The sequence below is a fragment of the Mesocricetus auratus genome, unplaced genomic scaffold (genome assembly GCF_017639785.1).
Source record: "Mesocricetus auratus isolate SY011 unplaced genomic scaffold, BCM_Maur_2.0 Super-Scaffold_100003, whole genome shotgun sequence".
Lineage (NCBI taxonomy): Eukaryota > Metazoa > Chordata > Mammalia > Rodentia > Cricetidae > Mesocricetus > Mesocricetus auratus.
The window spans coordinates 71201259-71225481 of record NW_024429188.1 but is presented as its reverse complement, the minus strand read 5'-3'; the positions used below and the strand labels follow the sequence as shown (position 1 = coordinate 71225481).

At 37.8% G+C, this 24223-nt stretch overlaps 1 protein-coding gene across 5 annotated transcripts in view; it reads left to right on the top strand.

Moving 5' to 3' along the window:
* Pcdh19 (protocadherin 19) overlaps positions 1-23279 on the top strand; it is a 108665-nt gene extending 85386 nt beyond the window's left edge. For all 5 annotated transcript variants that reach the window (XM_040744366.1, XM_005072508.4, XM_005072507.4 and 2 more), the window contains one exon: positions 17615-23279. In XM_040744366.1, the coding sequence (XP_040600300.1) occupies positions 17615-18204 (590 nt within the window). In that variant the 3' untranslated portion in view covers positions 18205-23279. The remainder of the gene's footprint in view (positions 1-17614) is intronic.
* Positions 23280-24223: the final 944 nt, after the last annotated feature.

Below are 24223 nucleotides of genomic sequence, written 5' to 3'. Positions count from 1 at the left end.
TGAGGGGTCGGCTTGCTCAGCTCCTAGAGTCAGAAGTGAAGATGGGGCAGCTGGAGTTAATTATACTGTTTTATAGCTTCATATCAGTAGGGGATGGGAACTAGGCAAGGGTTAGAAAAAATCATATCCTCATGATGCTGCAGTAGGAAACAAAGAAATGTGAGGTAGTGGACAAAATAAGGAAATATAAAATAACACAAAAATCTAAAAATGCCTGTTAAAACTGCAGCTGAATTTACATTCCATTTGTTCTTCCATGTGGTGACTGGAATGAAGGGTGGGTAATATTTAGTTGATTGGAGAAATTTGATCTTGTAACCAGCAACTCGAATCAGCTTTGTTCTTTAGATTTGTTATGAATTGATATATAATCTTACAGACTTCAAAAATCTGAGCATTATTATTATAGAATATATGTGATTCCTTCAAAAGAAACACAAATATTGTGGGCCTTGGAACCCTTCCTCCATGCCTCTCTCCACAATTATACAGGAAGTTGAATCTGTTCAGTTTAGTGGTATAAGTCTTAGTGATTCAAGAGTCACTTATGCATACATATGCCTGAGCTCCAAAGCATGACCTTTCTGAGGAGATAGTAAGCCTTCATGATTTTCCATATTATTCATGGGGAAGATAATCACTGGTTAAAACAGTGATAGTTGGATTCCCAGTGGTTGTGGATTTTAGGACGTATTTGTGATCAGGGGAGAAAGAAAACCATTACTTTTTCAGTGGACTGAAATGGCATTTCATTTAGGTATAAGCCAGGTAATGTTACTCAGTTTTAATACAAGTTGTTGTTGAAGGACTTCCTTCTGATTGGATTTGAGCCTGCTGTATGAGAGGAAACTCATGGCTGGGATAAAAACTTGGTCAAGAGCCTCTGGATGAGAAGGCCACGGGCCCAGGGTTGGTAGGATTACACACTACTGATGTTTTGCTAAACAGACAAATTCTCTTCCACGTATTTGTAGAGAAGCTTCTTTTTGCAGTGGGTGATAGTTAATGCCGTCTCATTACAGGACAAAGGACTGAGAAGAGGCTGTGTGGAATACTCAGCCCTAAACAGGACATCAGCATCAACCCTTCCAAGGCCCAGGGAGCATCAAAGAAAAGGGGGAATATTATAGGGGCAGTGTTATGACATGCTGTCTCAGGACCTAACAAGGCTGTTGCAGTCATGAACACATAGTAACTATGGGTGCATGTACAAGACCTTCACATGCAAAAATCCAGTAAAGTAGGAAGGAGCTTGTTGAGAAGGGAATCAATTGGACTGGGAGTGGAATAAGATAGTAATGGAGATGGATAGGACCCCAATCTATATCATATGGGATTGTCATAAAATAAAAAAGCATGATCATCTTCCTGAGCCATTCATTTCAAATAATTGTCTCTGAAAATGTTTATAGGATGGGAAACTTTAAATTAAGAAAAGAATGTTGAGTTGGTAAAGCACTGAGTTTGAGTCATTCTACAAGAATTAAAAAGTAGAAAGGTGTCAGAGAGGGGGCAGGGATGAGCAAAGGAGTCAAGACTGTGCTGGAGAAACCTACAGAACCAGCTGACCTGAACTAGTGAGAGCACATGGACCCCAGTCATAAAGCTGGGGAACCAGCATTGAACTGAAACAAACCCTCTGAATGTGGGTACCAGTTAGGAGGCCTGGGAAGTCTGTGGGACCTCTAACAGTGGAACCAATATTTATTCCTAGTGTACAAATGGACTTTGGGAGCCTATTCCCTATGGAGGGATACTATTTCAGCCCAGATACTCGGAGCAGGGTCTATACCCTCCCCCAAATGATGTGACAGACTTTAATGATCCCCCATGGAAGGCCTCACTGTTCTTGGGGAGTGGGTGGGGAGTGGGTTGGTAGGGGGCATGGGAGGATGCAACAGGGAACGGGGGATTGATATGTAAAATCATTGTTTCTAAATAAAAATAGACAACAAACACACGTAAAAAAGTAGAAAGTTGAAGAAGTTCAGTAAATTATTGTTGATGATAAATATCGGAATGCCAGTGAAGTCAGAGATTCACTGAGACATCCACACACATACAGGCATTCTTTTGTTCAGAAGTTGTGGGATCCCAAAGAGATGGAAGCATGCCTGCAGAGTACCCAGCAGGAAATACAGGAACACCTCCATCTTTCATCATATTCAACTGACATGTGGGACGTCTTGTCAATATTGTCCATGTGTTGCCTCTGAAACTTCAAACTGAGATACCTATTAACTGTGCTGCATGCTGTAATTGTAGCATTGCAGAGCATCCCATAACACTTAGCTGGTGGATGCTGTCTGAATCATTAAATGTGAGCATTATGGGTGCCATAACAGCATTGGAATTCCTGCAACTAAAAGGGAAACACATTTGGCTTGTACTTCATCCACAATCACTTACACTTAAGCTATTGATAGTTGATTGGGATCTGTAGCCTGCTGGGTTTGTGCCATAGACTTCTAAACATATTTGATGAGTGGAACAGACAGGGAGGCTGTGGGTTTTGGCAAGCTGTGGCTCCCATTAGTCAGGCTGACTGTGTCTGACACTAAAGATTCCAATTCACCAAGATGAAACTTACTTCTCTAGACTTTGGCTGATGGCCCAATGATCTTGACGTGAAGGGCAAGAGAAGGCCACTGTTATATTGAGGTATGAGTTTCCACTGAGCAAATAGTCGAGTAGTTTTCTGAATAGTCTGGATTTTTTTTCCTTTTGAAAAAATACAAATTTATGACACCATTTTAGAAACTGAGGATATTGCTAAGATTTAAAGTTTTTGTTTTATGGCAAATGTTAAAATATGAGCTCTTTCACAGGGTATGCAGACTATGAAATTGTATAACTAATATTCTTGTCCTTAAAGTATTTTTTATCTTGTAAGCAGTATTGGTAACATATCCTACTAAGGACATTCCAGGCACAGCTGCTTCTAATAATAGGAGGGTCCCCACAGAAAGGTCAGGCATATTCTGAAGGGTCTTCCGTGGGAAGGAGGAAATGTCTCCAGAAAATGGACTGTTTCCATTATCAGTGGTTTTCCTGGCAGACACTTGCCCATTACTATTGTCTTTCAATTGACTCCCTGTAGTTCACCGAGGCATGAGAGTTTTAGCAGAAAGATTTGCTATGACAAGGCAAGGCTACAAAGCAGAAGGAAGAGAAATGACGTCTGAAGAGAGACTATAAGATGAGTGGATATTTTGGTCACAGCAGAAAGGAGCTGAACACTATGGAATGGAGACAAGGAAGATGAGATTCAGACAGGAATGAGAATTAATCCACAGAAGTACTTAATATTTAGAGGTTGTAATAAAAGTTTCATTGAGCGGTGGAAGCTTCTTTCATGCAGTATCTATGAATATGATGAAGTTTTGTAAAGACAATTCAGTCTTAAATACACTGTGGGAGCTGACTGTGCATTTCACAGGATTGTTCTGTCTAGTGCATAATCAGTCTACTATTCCCCTATTCTTAATATTCTGTGGGGTTTGGTCAAAAGAAAGCAACTAGTACAGATGGATGCTTTCCTCCGAAGTGAGTTCAAGAGCTTTCCTAAACAAAGGGGAGATGTGAGCATCCTCTTTAACTTCCACTGTTAGTTTTTGTTTTGATAGAGTTTTGTAGACTAGCTGAGTTTGAACTTGTGAGTCTCCAGCCTTTTCTCACTCTGGTGATGTCATTATAGGTACGTACTTTCACAGCCAGCCACATTTACTTTCTGTGTATTGGAGGCTGGCTTTGAAATCCTGACCTCCCTGCCTGTAGCTCTCAAGTGTTGGATGATAGGTGTGTATCACTATGACCAGTCACATCTACTTTCTGGGCAATCTGTTTGATAGCTTTCTTCAATTTTTTCCCTGGCTTCTTCCAAGTCCCTGGGTAACCTCTGAAACATTTAGATACTGTGATTATTTTTAATTTTAAATATTAGTTATTGTTAATGATTTTTCTGGATCTCCTGAGTCTAGTTAGGTGGCACAGAAGGAAGGCCACCTCAGTTTTCACTCCGTTTGTAAATAGACATGACCAGAAGAAAATATTCTTTGTTTCTCAATATATGTTTTTATTTAAATTAGAAACATGAATGCTTCACATGTCAATCCCAGCTCCCTCTCCCACCTCTCTTTCCTTGTCCCTCCACCAGGCCCCCCTCCAGCCCCTTGCCCAATCCTCACATCATTCCCCAGGGAGGGTGAGGCCCTCCACGGGGGATCTCCAGAGTCTGTCATTTCATTCAGGGCAGGACCTAGGCCCTTCCCCATGTGTGCAGGCTGAGAGAGTATCCCTCCATGTGGAATGGGCTCCCAAAGTTCTTTGTACACCATGGTGAACACTGATCTACTCTTTTTAATGGTCATGAAGACAAGAAAACAAATTTTTGTTTCAATCTGATGAACAGCACAAGAATGCCTCTTAAGCACTGACTTCATATGTGTCTTTCTACAGAAGGAATTAGATTCGTTCTAAACTTTTGTCTCGGTAAAATTATTCCTCATGAGTAGTTTGATGAACTGCCATGGATCTCCTATATTGGATTGGAAAACCGAGTGTTAAAAATGTGAACTTTTCAGTTTGTACAAACTCTGTACAAAACTTTGTACTCTGAAGAGTGCAAGGATTTCCCAAGGGAAGAAAAAAAATCACTTATCAGTGCCCTCGTTTGTTAGTGTTCTATAAACATCTTATTCATGAAGTTATGTTAGCATTACAACTCTGTACAACTCCCCTTCTCTCTGTGTGTGTGTTCTCTCTCTCTCTCTCTCTCTCTCTCTCTCTCTCTCTCTCTCTCTCTCTCTCTGTGTGTGTGTGTATTCAGAGTGTTCTTTGAATGCTTCCTGAAATCTTCTAAATACTACTTTTTATATGCCCCATTCTCTTCTTTCTTTCCAAAGCACTCCACTCCACAGTCTGTGGATGTGAGGTTAGATAAAGAACTTGCACCATGTCTTAACATATGAGTAAATGATGATCTTTAGCTCTTTAACTCACCATCATTTGCATTTTCCAAAGCTGATTATTTCATCTGCATTTTAAATAATAAGACAGATTATTTTCTGTTCATAACCGATGGAAACAAATAAAAAAATCGAAGTTGAATTAAGGGGATAAGAAAGCTCTAGGGCCAAAGAAGCTTTTTCTGTAATTAATAATTTCAATTTCCTCTTAGAGTATTTTCATGCTAAAGTCCAACATTTCATGTTAAACACTTTTGCACCTCCTGCCTTCGAACTGCCAAATTGTAATATCAGAGAATGGAAATCATGTAGGTTTGAATGAAACTTCCAATTCTCTACTCCCAGTGCTATCTTGTTTTCTGCACAGATTGCTCAAGGCTTCTCTCACCACTGCACAGAATTTTCTCATTAGCTCTATGTTTCACAGATCCAGTCAGGAAGGATACACATTTAACCAACAAGGGGAAAATGCAGTAAGATTTGAGTTTAGTAGATGCAATGTTTCAGAAAAATGATTATGCCAAAGGTATCTGCAAATGGGCACAGGATTTAAACTTACGAGTCTGTTTTTCAGCAATATTTTGATTTGTTCTCTTGTCTTAATTTATAAATGGAAATAATTGTTAAGAACTAGTAGTGGTGTAGGTGATGATGTGGGGAGTGGGGGAATGAAGAGAAATGGAGGGGTGGATTTTGTTGGTACCACCTAGGTTTACTGTGCATCAGCTACTACAAGATTTTTTTCTAGAACTGTGTCATTGTTTTAATTCAGGTTGTTTTAGCCCAAGAGTTTTCTGCTACTCTCGTGGGCATAGTTTTGAGTCAGCTCAGGAAAAGTCCTCACAGCTGTGGCCCAAATAGATGGCACATCTTCTTTAATGCTCTTTGGAGCCTCCATTCTCTGCATCAGTGAGGAGTTGGGGAAGTTGATAGCAAGGAGTGTCACAGTGAGGCATGCATGTGTTAAAGGCGTAAGGACCGTTTCCTTCCGGATATGATCATAGGGCAAATATAGGACACCCTTACATTTTCAGACTTCTTCAAAGAATAGATTAATTGATCTTTCTTCTGAATTGATAATTGATTTTGAGGGAGCACCTAATAACACACAGTTTGCTTTCCTCTAAGTGGAGTGATTATGTGGACAACCCAAAAAGAATAATTCTGTGTAGTTTTAATGAAAAGAGCAAAAGAATGAAATTGAGCACTGTCCATGAGAGATGGATAATGACAAGTAAACAGAAGGTGATGTTTGATCCCTTCAATTTTAGTATTCATTATTCATAGTTATTATTCATAAATTCTAGCACAAATGTTAGGTCTGCACCCCTGTAACACATTTGCATTTTATTTTAAGTTGATTCCTAACTACTTGTGCAAATAAGGACTTCATGAGTTGAGTGATCTTCCTGTGTTGCTTATCATTTTCATATACTTACTTCTATATGTTTTACATTATTATCTCCATCATCTATTTCAGTATTCTACCCAATATTCCACTCCAAAAGATTTCTAGCACAGAAAAGTGATATTTGAATATATTTCCCTAAGGCAATCAATTTACTTTTAATTTGTCTGGAACTAAGCTTTTCTTTGTTGCAAGAAAGAAGGATTGAAAGTGCTATAAAATTTATTAGCTTGCAGGAAGATATCTGAAATGAAAATTTTAATGATTGTGCTGTTTGCTGTACCCAGAAGCAGTGTCATCACATGACAGTATTCCAGATGGTTGCTGAAGTTACACTGAACCATCAAGATAGTGCTAAAATTTTCTACAAGGCTTCTGTTGGTAACAGATAGTCTACCCTAGGTAACTAACAGTTACCAATGCTCCAATATTCCTGCTTACTTCCAGTGATTGCTATACAGCTAAAGACATGGCACGATAGCCCCTTTAGTCATTGCAAGAGACGATGATTCGTTTACTGAACATTTTATTTTCAAATTCGAATGAGTGATTGGAGAATTACCAACATAGTCTTTTAATTTGTCCCTTGAGTCCCACAAACTGTTTGGAACTAAAAAAATCTCGAAGGAATCTGAAATTTAAAATTGCAGTATGTTTATTGACTCAAGGCCAGTGTTGTACTTTCTACAACGCCAAGTGTCCTGGGACTAAACTGAAGGAAATCTCAATTCCTGTTAAGGGGAACACTGCTGCTGGATGTTCCTCCCACCTCCAACATGAAATTTTCATTTTAAAAATGGAAGTGCTTTGTTTTCAGTTCTGAGTGTCAAAGCCAGAATCTCCCATATGTTAGGCAAGCACTCTTATCATAAAACTATATTCCCAACCCTGCTACAAGGGATTTTTTCTCATAGTTAACATACCCTGTCTTTTCTTGCTTTATCTGACAACATCACTTATGCTATTTTTACTGTGTGTTTTTGTCTCAGGCACCCAATAGCTCAAATCCATCTCAAAGTGGCTTTTGTACAACTCCACAATGTACTAGTAGTTTGTCTGTTTTTTCTGGGGAAACTCAATTATAGCTATGTTTAGGTTCAGAGCTCCCGGTAAGCACAATGTCAAACCTCCAGCAGGGTAAATATTTTCTGAATGTGTAAAATGATCTGGCTTTGTTTAATCTATACAAAATCAAACAAATGGATCAATTTTTTTAGAGACCTGAATAGGTATTGTAAGAGTCCTAATGTATAGACTAAGAGGCTTAATTCTGTCAAGAATCTTTCAGCGAGACCCCTGAAAACAGTCTCATGTCATTCAGAATTTCAGTATCTCAGTGCTCCACACCATAGGGAATAGTTCAGGGACCTCTGTTGTCTCATATTTTATCTATAAAGAGGCCTTTTCAAATGGTTTCTAAGCACTTAGATGAAGCCCAGCTCTTTGTCACATACTTTTTTCATCACAGAAGACAAATATAAAGATCTTAGTCTACTCAACCTCTGGTTACCTCAGTCACTGTCACCACTTCTTATTTCTCTTTCTTATTTTTCTGGGTAGCCCTTTGCTTCATTTCCTTGCTCCTCATGAATCAGCACAAATGATTTATACTTCTAAACATCTTGATACTTGCTCTTCTTGGACTGAATTGAATTGAGCACCAGTACAAAAATGAAAATTCCTGGAACTTTTGTGATTGGCAAAATGCAACTTAGTTCATATGAACTGCACATGCCACACTGTCATCTATCATAAATATTAAATTCTCAAGCACTTATACTTCAATAGGTTTTAACTTTGTCCCTTCAACCAGCTCAGCACTAAAGATTCCACTGAAGATAATTTGATTTCTTTGAATTCCGAAAGGGCCATCTTTTAAATCCACTTCCATGTTCCGTTGGTGATAAGTGAATTGCAGGTGAACAGACCATGAATGAGCATAAAGGGTTATGTACCACTTGTCATCAGAGACTGGCTGTTGGGTGGCACTTGATAACTAATGCTGGTCTGTCAAATTGTCTGGGACAAGGTTGGGAATCATGAATCTTTTGAGCTGCCTTCCCCTGTGTCAAGCCAAAACTAACCTTTGTAGAATTCATAGTGTTTATCAACCATTCCGAAATGCCGTACTTGGCTATTAGGAATGACTTTTTCTCTTTTGGTCTCTGTTTTTGGCAGCATCACTTTACCATTCTCATAACTTTTTTTTGATAGCCCATTCCCACTCTGACCCTTCTCCACCAGAAGCTCTGTTTATTCTTCCTCACTTCATAAAATTTGGGTCCCATATACTGAGTGTTCTTCTAAATTACCAAAGGGAAAATTGTCTGAATTTGATAAATTACCCTCTTTTACCATTGAAATTTCTTAATGTGTATACCCAGATTAAGTGAAAAATGTAGAAATTTTTCTCCAAGTGATAAGGACTGGTTTGCAGAGAGCACTTTTTGACATCTGTCAAATAATTGCACATCAGTATTTCAAGTGTCAATCACAATTCTGCTACCCCACTGATTCTGTCCACTGTGTATCAGAGCATAGTGCTATAGGGCTAAGGGGCTGTTGATAAGTAGGAGGCTAGGGAAGTGGAGAACAAAATGAATGATTTAGGGAAGGAGTAAAGGTAGAAGGGAGTAAGATACAAGTCGCTGTTTGTAATAAAATCCGTAATGCTAGTTTCATCAAAATTAGACTGGCTACTGGATGGCTTAGTACTATTGGCTCCTAAGTCTGTAAAACTGTGCCAGCCTTCATGGATGTCCCTTTACATGTTTTACAGATGGAATACTGTATTTTATGGTTAAAATTGACTTTATTAAGTGAAGGTAATTCCACTCACCTCTGACTTTGAAAAGTTGTCCTCAAGTCTTTATTGATACTTTTTAGATAATTAGAAGGTACTTTTCTCCTTGTATCTGAACATTCAAGCAAAGCAAATTCTCAAATTATCAACTAGATTCAAGCAAACATAAAATGACTGAGTTCCATAGTGTTTTCTGCTCTTAGCTGTTCTTCAGCATTCCTGTTCATCCTTTTTTTCTTCATTGAGCCCATTAGTACTCTGAATGCTTTTTCAAGTTATAGAAACAGAATAGATGTCTTTTTCTTCAAACTCCAAAGGCATTGAAAGTGCCTTTATGAATTCTTCCTTGAGTAATTCTTCCTTTTGGTAATGCCACTGTATAAGAGATTGATACGTAAACTTTATAATGAAGTCCTGTAATATTTTTCGGGAATAATCTTTCCAGAGTACACTAACTTTTCCTGTAGATCTGAAAGACTTATCTGATGTCATATTAGTATTATATTTTATTGTCATTTATCAATAGATGTTAAGAAACTGTGTGATATTTGAACAACACATTCAGTTCATAGACTACACTTTTAAACTTAGTTAAAAGTTCTTAATTTATCACAATGCAGTCACTGATAACTATTGCTAGTATTAGAAACTTTCAGGTTGAAACAATTATATTTTCAATTGGATGTCAAATGCATGCTAGATCTCTTCAGAATAACTCCAAACCATTTGTCACTTAACTTCGGTTTCTCAAGTTTCATTTTTATTGCCTTTGACAAAGTGACACAGATTACTTTTTAGGTTTCTATACTGTTTCTATTAGCTAGAACATTTATTTCCAATTTCAGGAGTTGCATCATTGGCATAGTATCTTGAGGCTCAATCTAGATTTCTTTTTGTTCTTTCTGTACTTTATAGAAATCATTCCATTAAGTTAAACTGTTATTCACTATTTCTCAGTAGTGGCTGTTTTGCTAGTTTTGTTGTGTAGGGGAAAAACCAGACTGACATAGTTTTTGCTCATTTAGAACTTTAAAAAGCAAGCAAAGCTTTTATGACTTAAACAAGTAATTTCAAGTGGGATGAGTGCTAAGAAAGAGAGGTTCTATGAACCCTATCTTAGTCTAAGGTATCGTTGAATGATTCCTTACACTCTTGAGAAACTAAAATTCTAGTTGGGACTTCAGAAATAATGTTATCCACCACGAGTTGTATTCATCTATTGGAAATAAAGACTCTACCAAAGAAAATAAATACCGTAAATAAAAAGTTTATTTTTTGCCTCTTTTGTAAGAGTTGTTAAGATATGATGAGGTGGCTATACATTTTCAGCATCCCAAGGTCCTTATATCTTTTTGTTTTGCTACCCATAGGCTCATTATTTTCAGAGTTAATGCATTACTTTAAGATAGATATTGCAATGTTTTGGCAAATTTCTCTGAATTCAAGGCCAGCCTGGTCTACAGAGTGAGTTCCAGGACAGCCAAGGCTTCACAGAGAAAGTCTGTCTCAAAAAACAAAAGAAAAAGAAAAATATAGATCGCAGTTAAAGTCACTATGATTTTGTTCCAGGTAGGACAAAACATGAAAAAATAAGAACAAATAATCTCATAGATAAGCCAGTTCTCTTTCAAATTTTCACAAAATCCTGCCTCCATAAGGTTGGTTTGATCTTAGTTATATGATCACACCTGTCTTGAAGGAAGTCCAATGATTTAAAAAAAAAAACAAAGCACATTGTCATCCCTAATGAAAGTGGGACTCTGTTTCTAATGATAAAATAGGTAGTTATTTCTAGGCAGGTTTTTAAAAAAATCCCCACTATAGATGAGTAGAAAGTTACTCAAGCTGGATACCTATAAAAATTGTGTATCATTTAAACATATGTTTTGTGTGTATGTGTGGGAGTATAGGCCATGTGTATCTAGGTACCCATGGAGATCAGAAGTTGGCATCAGATTCCCTGGTCCTGGAGTTACAATCACTTGTGAACCACCTGACTTGGGTACTACGATCCAAACTTGGGTCTTCTGGAAGATGAGCAAATGGGTTTCACCACTTAGCAATCTCTCCAGTCAATCCCAAATTTTCTTAATGGGGCAAAGGTGGCCAATTTTAATGGCACTTACCTCCTTCATAATCTTTGCAACGATGCTTTTCATTATAATTTACAAAAACTGACTCAGTCTTGGTTGTAGATTGTCTTGCCCATGGGCTTTTTGCAGAATAAGTTATGTAGGTGAGTATTGGTACAATCCAGGAAGGTTTTCTCATTAAAATATCACTTGTTTATATGTTGGATTACTGTTGCTACTTAGAACCTGCAGTAGTTGGAACTCAATTTACATTTCCCTATTTACAAATCACTTTTAAAGCGGTAACAGTGCTTTTGCAACTGTAGCTTTGAACTATTTTAGTGTTGGAGTCTTGTATTTGATCATTAAGGTCTTTGAGATAATGCACTAAAAATTCGTATCACAGTAAAGAACTAGTGGTGTTGTTGACCATATTCATTGTGACTGGACACCTATAGAAACCCATGAGAGCCTCTAAGCTCCTCTATTCTTCCAGGACTCTGAAACTTTTTAGAAAAGTCGGAATTAGCTTTTATTTAATTTGGAGAGGCCATGGATAGACTATTGTTGAAGCACATTATTTGCCTTTATCTGAAAAGACAGCTCTTTTGTTTCTCAAAGACAGTGATAATTGCTGTATAAACTTTTGCTGTTTGTATAAAACAACATATTCAGGTTTTTTTCTATCTGAATTACTTCTTTATCCATCATGACATAATTATTATTGTCTGTTATACTTCTTACAAGTTTGCAAGACTGATGTTTTGATGATTTATTTACTGTTTATTTGTTGCCAGATGCTTGGAAATTCTCTTATCAATGTCCTGATAACAATTAATAACATAATTATTGATTTCCATGTAGATTTCAGGAGCTTTATCTCTGCTTCTCCTTCCTATTTGTCTAAAACTGTGATTTTAAGGTAATACTTTTTTGACACCATGATTTTTGTCCCTCTTCCAAATTTATGCACCCACTTTGTATTTTTTTTCTGATTTGTAAGACCTGGGGATGACTTCAGAAGTAGGGAGGACTAACTGAAAAATTCATCAGTCAACCTGAGTCATGTGTATGTTTGAATTAAAAATCACTTGCCTTGGGACTGGAGAAATGGCTTAGTGGTTATGAGCAGTTGTTACTCTTGAATATGAGCAATGATCATTTCCCACTGCCCATATGGCACCTTAAAATCATCTGTAAACCCAGGTTTATGGGATCCCCTACCACCTTTTGGCCTCTTCCGGCACCAAGCATACGCACAATTTACTTACATACACAGAAGCAAAGCACTCAAACATGTAAAATAAAAATATATCTTTTAAAAAAACCCTGTCTTCACTCATCTGTATATGACAGCAAGTTTGAATGATCACAGCGATCTGTGGGTTTTGGAATTTTACACTTTGCCTAGGTTTAGGCCAATACTTTCAGATAAAGATGAAATAAAATATCAAGTCACATGTGCTTTTTAGGGACACCCTAGCGGGGAATTGTTAAATCATTAGACTTTAGAGCAAGAGACAGCATACTGACTATTTGTGATGGGTGATACAAAATGGCTCCTCTCTAGTTTCACACCTCTGTCCAACACCCAACTTCTGTAATTACAGGCACATAAACTTTATTAATACTATTCTCTTTATTTTATTTTTCTCCTTTTTTTACAATCTATCTTTATTGATATTCACAGGGGTATTTTTTATTGTGATGTTCTTACATTTAATATTGCAATGAGTTTCTTTTCTAAACTTAAATTATGATTTGGAATACATTTATTCTGTCAGTATTAACTATGACTTCTCTTATAAAAAGATGGATGTAAATATCACACAAATATCAGGCTGTTTGAAGCCTGTAATGTGTGTTCTTCCTTCCAGCTGCCTGCATCCTGCTGCTGTCTCTGCCCCCAAATAACACACAAGACACTATATTAATTATGAAGCTGTTGGCCATTTGCTATGGTTTCTTATCGGTTAGCTCTGACTTAATCATTAACTGATAATTACTAATATATATTTCTATAAGGTCTTATCTTACTATGGACACAGCCTCATGTGTCCCCTATTCCCGGGATCACAGGATGACTCTCCACTCTTGACTACATTTTCAAGAATCTTCCTTGACTCCTAGTCCCACCTATCTTGCTTCCCTAATGGCCAACAGTGCTTTATTTATCAACCAGTAGGACAACATACACACAGAAGGACTCCGCCATCAGAAGCCAAAACTGATAAACAGCAATTCACTATCTATGGCATATGCATAAGGAAATATAAATATCTGATTTAAATCATAAATGAGAAATTATTAATAAATGGACCTTTTAGATTTATGTCATTACTTGCATAAGTGAGAATAGTGAATATAAGCTCACATAGTTAATTTAATATGCATTATTCTATCTCATGTGCAATTGAGATGAGCATAGCAAGCTTGGTTAGTATGCTTGGAATAATTTCATTTTTGAGGGTGTTATGTTAGTTTATGTTTTTCTCTTCCAAGACAGTGATTTTTTTATTTATTAGTTGATAAGCAGAAGGCAACCCTGTTTTTTTGCAAAGATTCCTCTAAAAAGTCTGAGTTACTACTTCTCCTTTCCTGGATTCATAACATCTAGGAGGCATCTGTATCAGGCATTTTTAATTTTTGTCAATGTGTGCTAGAGACCCAGGCTTCCTCATAGCTATTCATTTGAAGTAATCTAGAATGGGGAAGGAACAATATACTTGGAATTGAGGGTAACACATGGATGGAATTCTCCTATTTCATAGTGGAGCAAACAATTCCATCTCAAAATTTAAAGAGAGCTTCCTCATAGTAAAAATGAAAACAAAGTATAAGAAATAAAAATTTGATTTCATTGGTCAGAGTCTACTTTACTCACCATTGTTATACTCTAGAATTGTGAGTGGCCTGCAGTATCAGTTTAATGACAGACTATAATCTCTTCCTTTTATCTGCTCACATGATCATTAAGGCTCATGGCTTAAAAGCCAAAGCCTCTCTAACTTTGTGCCTTGATTTAAGGACAAAAAGAACAGAAATTTGCTTGCATTCTGGATTTTTCTCCTGGCTTCTAGAGATACTTGTTTTGATTTATAGAAGTGGAAGTCAATTATTGAACTATGTTTATTTTTGCTTCTTCACCATCTATCCCATACCTCCCCCCAAACTGGCACTAATTTTTTATAGGTGTTACTTGAAAAATTATCAGATATACCTTAAAAGGTAAGGTTTTCTTCTATGGAAAGCTCCAAAGCTGTATATTTTGTTGTACTATAACAATCCTAGTACCTTCCAAAGAAAGCACAGGACTTAGGCAAAACTGACAGGACATGTATCAACTCTTCTGTTCATGTGCTGCCTTCTTTGTATGTGCAAACACATTTGCTACTATTTTCATATTTCATGCCTCCCTAGGAATTGCATGTTGAATTGTGATAAAGTAGTAGATGGAATCCCTTGGAGTTTGCAAGGTAAGGCTGGAGAAAGGGGTTTGGCAAACCCTTCATTTTCCACATGCATGGCTGTTCATGCAGTCATGATGTAAAACTGTGCTGACATTTGAAGAATTGTTCTAGCTCTGTGGTAGGCACTTCTCTTGTTGGTGATGATGCTCATTTGTTGTTTGTTTTCAAATATGTAAAATTTTGAATGTTTCATTCTTAAACACTGAAATGGTTCAGCAAACATTCATATTAAAGATGTTGGTAAAGTTTGCACCCAGATATACAGAGTTTTTCCTTTAGTCAGTAAGTAGCTTAAATGAGGTCAAATGTCATGTTCACAGTTGTCCTCAAATCTGTACTCAACATGGAAGAAATCTTTGCCATCTAACTACTTCCAAAAGCTTTTCTCTCCTGTGACATTTATTCTTTTTTAAAAAATTAAAGGAACTCATGTATGTGTACGTGTGCGACACACACACACACACACACACAATACAATTATACAAGGCAGGTGTGCTATATATAGACTCATTTCAGGAAAGACCCTTATATGTTAGGCTCTTACTTTTACAAAAATGGGGGTCACAGCATAAAGTTCCATTTGTTATGCACTCTCTCTCTCTGTCTTTATGTTTCTGTTTCTGTCTCTGTATCTTTCTGTCTGTCTGTCTGTCTGTCTCTCTCTCTCTCTCTCTGTGTGTTTGCATGGTAGACACACCTGTACTTAATTTATATGTATTTGCATGTGAATTCCTTTGCCTTTGAATTTCTTCAAGTCTTCCCACCACTTCCAGTCCTACCTAGGGTTTTAGTTTTTTAAATATTAAGCTGATCATATTATGAAACATGGTACAATATGATGAAAATTTTAATTAGGTTACCTTTATATAAGATTATCACAAACATCAGCTAAGCTTGAAAATTAGGGCTATAAACAAACCATTTTAATGCATGTTTATTCAATGGTCAGGCAGTTGTTAACCCCTCATCCATACTTTGGTAAAGTTGTTTTTGTAGAAAGCTCCTCTGAGAGGCAAATAAAAGACTTAGCCTTGAATGAACCTGAGCTGAAAGATAAAAAAGCGTTACTATAATAATTGGGAATTCAAACTGTGGAGATCTTCTATGGTAGCGCTAAAGCAATCAACAAAACCTTTATGGTTTTACAGTAGCATGGGATGAACTATACATATTTTGGGGGTTTTCTTAGTTAGGGTTCTATTGCTGTGAAGAGACACCATGACTATGGCAACTCTTATAAAGGAAGGAAGACATAATTGGGGCTACCTTACAGTTTCACAGGTTTTGTCCATTATCATCATGGCAGGAACCATGGCAACACACAGGCAAACATAGTGCTAAAGAAGGAGTTGAGAGTTCCACATCTTGATCCACAGGCAGCAGAAGGAGACTGTGTGCCACACTGGGTGTAGCTTGAGACCTCAAAGCCTGCCTCCACAGTGACACCCTTCCTCCAACAAGGCCACACCTACTCCAACAGGCTCACACCTCCTAATAATGTCACTCTCTATAGTTGAAACATTCAAACACATGCATCTATGGGGGCCATACCTATTCAAACCTCCACAGGGGTGTACTGTGATATGTTAATATACATATGTAAAGTGTACTGTTTAAATCAATGTAGTAACATTTTGATCTGCTTCTTGTTCTTTAGATACTTCAATCCCAGTTTATTGTAAATTGTAGAGCTATTGCTGTGTGTTAGACTTCTAGAACTTGTGCTTTTGTGTCTACTTCTATCACCCCTCAGCTGTGTCTTTCTTAGTTTCTAATGATTACTCTTCTGCTTTTGTAGCTTCCTTATATGAAGGACAACATGTGACACTTGTTTTTCCAGTCTTGGCTTATTTTGATCAATGAAATGACCTTCAGTTTTATCTACTTTTCTCAAAGGATAGGATTTCATTTTTGATTTTTGTTTATGGCTATATAATTTCAGTAAGCATCCACACCAAGCTTTCTTTATCCACTATCCTGCTGTTGGGCAGCTCAGGTGATTCTGTCTTGACTAATGTTAGCAGTATAATGATATACTTGGTTTTTCAGGGATCTTTATGATTTTTATTTTTTAAATATATGTCCAGAAATGAGAGAGAGGTAAATTATGTAGTTTTTCTGTTTTTAATTTTTTGAGGAACTGTCTATTTTGTTCTCCCTAATAGCTGTTGTAATTTGCACTCCTACTAACTATGTGTGTATTTCTTTAGGAAATAGTTCCTTAATAAATGTGAAGGTTAAAACAAATAAGGAGTTTTCCGGAAGGAAGGGGTCACAATGTATTCCTTCTGATGGGAAATCTAGTCATAACAATGTTATAATGAAATGTTTTTTTGGAACTGATGGTCAAAAAGAAATTATGTATTAGGTTTTTAAAGAGAATGCACAGTAATCTAAATGGAAGCACCATGTTTTACTGATGGCTAAGGTGTAAAGAGGTTGATAGTGTTCATTAAAAAAACTATGAGCAAGTGTCTTTGATAGAGTGAGTATTGGATTTCCTAGCCAAGCTTCCACTTCCTCTTCTGCTGAATGCAGTTTCAAACATAGGTTATTTTTTAGCAGTAGGTGTTGATAAAACTGCTGACTCCCTGCACCTTACACTCAGGATAAACTTTTAAAAATACTATTTCATCATAACTTGTTTCTTTTTAGGATTTTTGCTTTGTCAGCAGTGGGAACATCGAGGAACAAAAAAAAAGAGTAGTGTTTAGAAGAGATCTATAGCTTTTTAAAAATCCCCCTTTTCACACTAGTCCCAAAAGTCAATAAATGACTATCCGAAGTGCCATTTCCCAAAAGGCCTATGGATGTAAAAGAGACCCAAACACTGTGGGGTTGCAGTGATTCCAGGAAAAGCTGAAGAAATTGACGTCTTCCTTTTCTTCTTACAGACCAGAATGAAGGATTTCATTGCAGGGAGGAATGCCGGATTCTTGGCCACTCTGATAGATGCTGGATGCCCCGGAATCCCATGCCCACCCGCTCCAAGTCTCCTGAGCACGTGAGGAACATCATCGCTCTGTCCATTGAAGCTACTGCTGCTGATGTTGAGGCATATGACGACTGCGGCCCCACCAAGCGGACTTTCGCAACCTTTGGAAAAGATGTGAGCAACCACCCAGCTGAGGAGCGTCCCATCCTGAAAGGCAAGAGGACTGTCGATGTGACCATCTGCAGCCCTAAAGTCAACAGCGCTATCCGGGAGGCAGGCAATGGCTGTGAGGCTATTAGCCCTGTCACCTCCCCACTGCATCTCAAGAGCCCTCTGCCCACCAAGCCTTCCATGTCTTACATGGTCGCCCTGGCTCCTCCAGCCCATGATCTGGAGTATCATGCCAACAATGGCGCCTCTCGTCCTTCTGAAGCTGAGCCCCGTGGAGCCGACAGTGAGAAAGTCATGCATGAGGTCAATCCTATTCTGAAGGAAGGTCGTGACAAGGAATCTCCTGGTGTGAAGCGCCTGAAGGATATCGTTCTGTAAACCCGTCTGGGGAAGTAAAGAGAAAGAAATCACAATGGCTAGTAAAGATGCTGCAGCTACTCATTTTAATTGCTCACCAATGGTTGGTTCTTGAGTGGCTGCTCTGTAGAGCTTTCCCTAAATGTATTGTGTATAAGTGACTATCATTCCGTGACAATCCCTCTCGTTTCAACAGGCAGCAGGGGTGATCAGTTGGAGCAAATTAGCTTTGGCTTGAGTTGTTCATGGGGCCTTGATGTTGGGGAAACAGAGGCAATTCAGTTGTGAAAAGTATTATGTATTAAGTGTTTGAATTTATATATTTTTATATGTCAAAATGATAATATAAATTACCATTGTTTGTGAAGAATTACATTTAAAAAAGCAAAAAGAAAACAAAAGGAAAAAAAAAAGCTCTGGACACCTTTAATAAGCTCGCCACTGTTTTTTGTAGTGTAGACAAGTTATTGGTCATTTATTGTGTATTACTCATTGATTCAGTGACGTGAAATCGAGCCCCCAAAAGGTTGTTTCTGAAGCTCGAGTACTTTCCAATGCCGCTACTTTGCTGTGGACGCCCCTGCTTTAAAAACCCTTTTGCTAGCTGTGCTGTTGTTGTATTTGATATTGCAAATTGCTATGTGTGTGGTGATGGCAAAAGGCTTTTAAAGGTTGATGTTTTCTTTTCTTAAAAAAATAATAAAAATACAGACAAAAATAAAATGCAGAAAACTGAGACAGCAAATGAATGAGCAACACCACACCTAGAGGTTGAGTAACTTAGTGGTTACTCACGTTTTTTATCCATGTAGTGATTGTTTACCACCTTGCAGAGGATTTCTCCTGCCTTTCAGTCTTCTGCCCGGGTCTCTGGTAGATCATTGTAGAAAGTCATTTTTGGATATGCTGCTATCTAATTTGCAGTTGTCAGAAATATAGTGCTGAAAATTTTATGAGATACATTTTTTTTCTAATTTTCAGACCCTGAACAGGAAAGTTACTCCTGAAGTTATCAGTTTTCAGGCTGAAAAATTCCCTGTCTCCAATCATCTGAAACTCATGCAACATGACTGAGTCTATTTTGAGATCTAAATTACCATCTCTTTAGACACACACTTCCTGATTCAGTGTTTTCCCAATCATGATTGGAATTAGATGGTAAAGCACATCATGGGCTGGAATCCAGGCCTCCATGTTGCTCTTTATCTTAGACTTATAAATAATGGTAGAGTAAGCAGTATGAAGTGTACACTTAGGAAAATACAGGTACTAACATCACTAATCTAATTACTGTGCCTTCTAAATGGAGACACTCAGACACTTGAACTCGTCCTTTTATGACTAATACTTTTTTGATTAAAAATGTGAACAAGAAATTATTAAAACAAAAATCCCTTAGATTAAGCTAACTCTTTTTTGCTGTAGGCTAGGAATATGCCTTTTTAAACTAACAGACCAGCCCATTCTTTTGTTGGTTTTTTTTAACACTGCTCAAATGCCGCCTTTTTTTATCATATGTCTATTAATATTCACTAGCCAACATAGTATTCTTGCAGCCTAAGAGTTCATTATTTAAAATACACTGAAGAAACACGTCACCTTTGCTCTATCTTTGTCTTAAAAGAATTACTTTTGAAGAAACATGGTTTTTTTTTGGTCCCCCCTCTTGATTTTGTAATTCGAGAACACTTAGAAAGAAAGCGTAGAAGTTAGAGCACTAGAATTCAGAAAAGAATTTATTTTCTTAAGTTTTGGTAGATAAAGTCATCTCTTTTAAATGTTTTCATTATTTTTACCTAAGTTCCTAGCTTTATACATTACTAGGAGTATTTTCTTTCGTGGGACTTGGGAGGGTTGGAAGGGAGGGGGTGGGTATGTCACTGGGCATGGGGTTAGGTAGGGGAGAAGATTTCTGGGGGAAAAAGAAATCTATAATGAAGCTACAAATTCATCCTTATTTCCTATTTAGTGCTGAATACTACCTCATGCAAAATATTGGGTTGGCTGCAAATTTCTCCCTGACACTGACACAGTTAGAGACCTTTACAGCTTCTTCTTGCTTCATTTAATTTTCTTTCGTATACGTTCTCCTATTCTGGTTTGTCTCATTTTGGTATAGTAGAGATTATGAATTAGGTATTTATTTTCCCTTCCAAATGACTATTGGATTAACATACTTAACTTTTTGAAAGTGCCGTTTATGTTAGGATGACTGCCTATAGAATTTAGACGGATCTTCACCATGATCCATCTGATATATCTCGTTAGATAACATCTCAAGGCCACTTTGTAATCAGATTGAACGGCTTTCTTCAGGTGGGTTTCTTACTCTGCTCAGTGAAAACTAGGGAGTTTGAAAGACTGTGGAAAGTGGAAATGAATGTTGGAATGTAGAGAGGCCACTGCCTGCCACTTGTCTTACTAGCCAATTAAAAACAGAGTAGCAGTGGCATTGATTTTTTTTACCTTTTTTAAAAAAAGCAACTAAAATTCTTAAGTTTTGTCCTCATAATTAGTTTTAGTTCCAAGCTTAGTCCATCTAAAATCATTGTTCTCAGTGGGCAGTCAGAAATTTTTTTGTTTTGTTTTCAAACTCTTTTTTGAGTATGTTCAGAGAATTCTCATTAAGGAAGTATCTTTTCCCCCTCCAATTGTTTGATGGTAGTGCAAGTGCATCCTAGGAGGGCTTTGTAGGCAGGTTCTACAGCCAGGCTGTGCTTGCAAATGGGACTTTTGTGCAAGGATCTTAAATTTCCCATGGACTTGGGATTTTCCCCCTCCCTTTTTAACACATGTGATGAAAAACTACCAAGGCCAGCGGAGCAAATATTTTCCCTTTCTGCAAACATGTTACACACTTAAACATGTGGGAATAATTTTCGTTCTCAAGTCCCAGGGAGTTCTATTCTACTTGTTCAGATGTCCCTTGGTAATGACGTGTGACATGCTTCAAAATTTCCTGGCCAGGTAAACTTCTTTATTCAGTACAAGGAATCTAGTTTGTGTTGATTGACTGCTTTCTTCTAAGCATATGAACACGATCTTCAAAAAGAAATGGGGAGATGAACCACAATTCCCCTGTGGAAACTTTTCCCTATGCAGACTAGAAAATTAATCTGTTCTGGATGAAACTTAGTATTTCGTTGATCCTCTGAAGCCAGTAGAAAAAGTGAGGGTCCGTCTTGGTACTGAATAGATAGTGGGTTTTGGAATCCAGTAGTTCCTGCAGAACAGTGGTTCTCAAAGTACCTTCTCAACGCAGCATCACTTAGGAACTTCTTAGAAATGATAATTTTCTATCCCTGACTAGAATGGTTGTATAAGAAATGTGGAGTATTTGGCACAGAAATCCATGAGTCAGTTGCTCACTGAAGTTTGAGGGCTTGATAAAGCACAGGTTGGTAGAGCCTAATCCTTAGAGTTTCTTGTTCAGTTGTTTTGGGGTAGGATTTTTTTCCTATCTACAGATGCCTAGGAGAGAGTGATGGGACAATGCTCCAGAGGAAACTTGCCCCATAGGACTAACTGCATCTAAGGTTGCCATTTATACAAATTTGTTGACATGGTGATCATATGAAAGATGTAACTCTAATCTTTGAAAATTGAAACCACCTAGAGTACCTTCCTGTGGTCTCAGCATATAGCTACTAGAGGGGAATTCGGATGACATTTCCCTGTACACCTATCATACCACTAAAAAGGAAACACAAGTGTTCCACTTGAAGTAGAAATACAAGGGGCAGTTTGGGGTGAGGCAGGGATGAAGGGATAGATTTTTTGGGCATCCAAGGTGGAGAAAGGATTATTACTGTACATAATCCATTTTATGGGGATCATTTTGATGCTAAATGTTCCCCCAAGGCACTCTCGACAAGTCTGGTCCACTTGGCTCTTTTCACAGGGTAATAAGACCCTTCTGACTTTGAAAAACTGGCATAAATGAGCTGAAGAAGTCCATTGTATACAGTCCTAGTGTTTGCCTTCTTGGTAAAATTACATTTTAAGGATGTCATTTCATGAGTCAAATTGTATCTGCTGACACTAAAGTGTATTGAGATGTTGTTCTTTAGTTTAAGTATGTATCAAAGTAATATTCAAAGGGGATGTATGGGGGTGGGACTGGGACTGGGTGGCTTTATATTGATAATGAAATATTCCAGAGCAAAACACATTGTCCTAATGAAGTTGTTGCAGCTCTCTTTGTTTTCTTGTGAAGCTGGAATTGGCCCGTGGGTCACTTGTTGTGCAAAAGTGAATTAATTTCAAATAGGAATCACATTGCTTTTGTAAAACAAAGAAAATCAACCACCTTGTCTGAAGTATACATTGTAAGGCGCTCTTGGTAAAGAACAACCCAGAAGCACCTGACCTTGATTGGAAAGCATTGTAGGTCATTAGGGAAATCTGATGATGCTGACTGTTGCTCCAGCTGTGTTGGCAATTAAAGATGACCTTGTTACTAACTGAGTGTTGCTGTCAACCCTAGCAAACAAACCAGCTAACACCTTTACAGCACTGGTTAAGTAGATGTTTACTGGCACTGGCTGGCATTCAGCTGAGGAAGGCTAAGATACAGACTAATGACCAAGAGCTAGACTAGGTCTAGCTAGAAATTCAGCAACAAATACCTCTTTGTGCTATTTGAATGCTAAGGTATTAGTTGCAAAAGGCTTACGCCTTCGCTCCTCTAGTGAGGGGAATGAGCCTGATGACACTATTATAGTTTACCTGTCAAACCAGGGTGGCAATTTAGAAGGATGCAAGTACAGTACGTCTCATTAAGCAGTCTCTGTTGCTGATTATATGAAGATGAAATGGTTGTATATGCTGATCTGTATGTTATGTACATTTTCACAGTGATTGAATCATTGTAAAAACAAAAAAGACAAAAAAAAGACAAAAAAGAATCACCACTCTGTCTATTTTATGAAGATGATAAAGCAGCTTTATTAAATTATTACAGTTCTGTTTTAAATGGTGTTACCTGCCACATTGTTTCCTTTTACCTGGTGGTTCTCTGTTTCCCTCTTAAATGTGTTTTCTCTGCTTCAAAAATTTAATGCATTTTAGTATTAAAGGCTATTATGGAAAAAGTATTGAGGTTTTGGTGCAATGTGTCTTGGAGAGTGTTTTTTCCCTTTATTGGGGGTGGAAATGTCTCAGAACTTGAAATTAAGCAGCTCTTGGTGAGGGTCATTGATGTTCCAGGAAGGACTTCAGTTTGCCTTTCCTATGTCAAACTTTCAACTTCCTAACAGAGAGGCCTCTTTCTGGATCCAGGCTCCAATCATTTACATTGTAACCCCTACTATTGCCAGCCCCATTGATAGCGTTATAGAAGGAGGTAAACCCATTTCACATCCGGGATGCTGAAGATTTTCCCATGAGCGACTTTAAACAAGCACACGAAAATTATTCTTCAAAATAAATCATTTCAGGGGCAACTGCACAGTGGGACTTCTCTGCAGAATTAATTTTTTAAAAGGGCAAGCTTTAGTTGAAGCTGTCAGTTGGGAAAAAGTGTAAAACAAAGACGACCTGGCTGCCCCTTGATGCCTTCAGGTTTGAAAATGAAGCATCAGGAGAGGCTCTGGCTTTGTGCATAACAAGGCTGGAGAGAAAGTTCCGACAAGCTCTCTTTATCCAAACAATTATTCTGTGGGACTTAACACTTGGGCTGCAAGTATTCATTCCAGCTGCAACTGGAGGGGGTGGCTAGAGGCAAGGGGGCACATCAGACCATTACAAACAGTGCCTTTAGTGGTTAAAGGCTAAATTGTTTCGGCATGACCTATTCTTTCCAGATAATTAAAAGTGATCTCAAGGAAATCCACTGTCTTACTGGATCTCCATCTTCCTGTTATCTCTGCTCACCTGTATTAAATTGAAATTGTATCTTATTCCCCAGAATTAGCCCTAGAGTCAAAGCAATAGACAGAGATTTGGTACTGCATTTTAATAGGTGTTTCATCAGAATGCAAACAGACATGCTTAGGTACTGGAATACCACCCACTGGTATATGTACAAATGTTCACATGG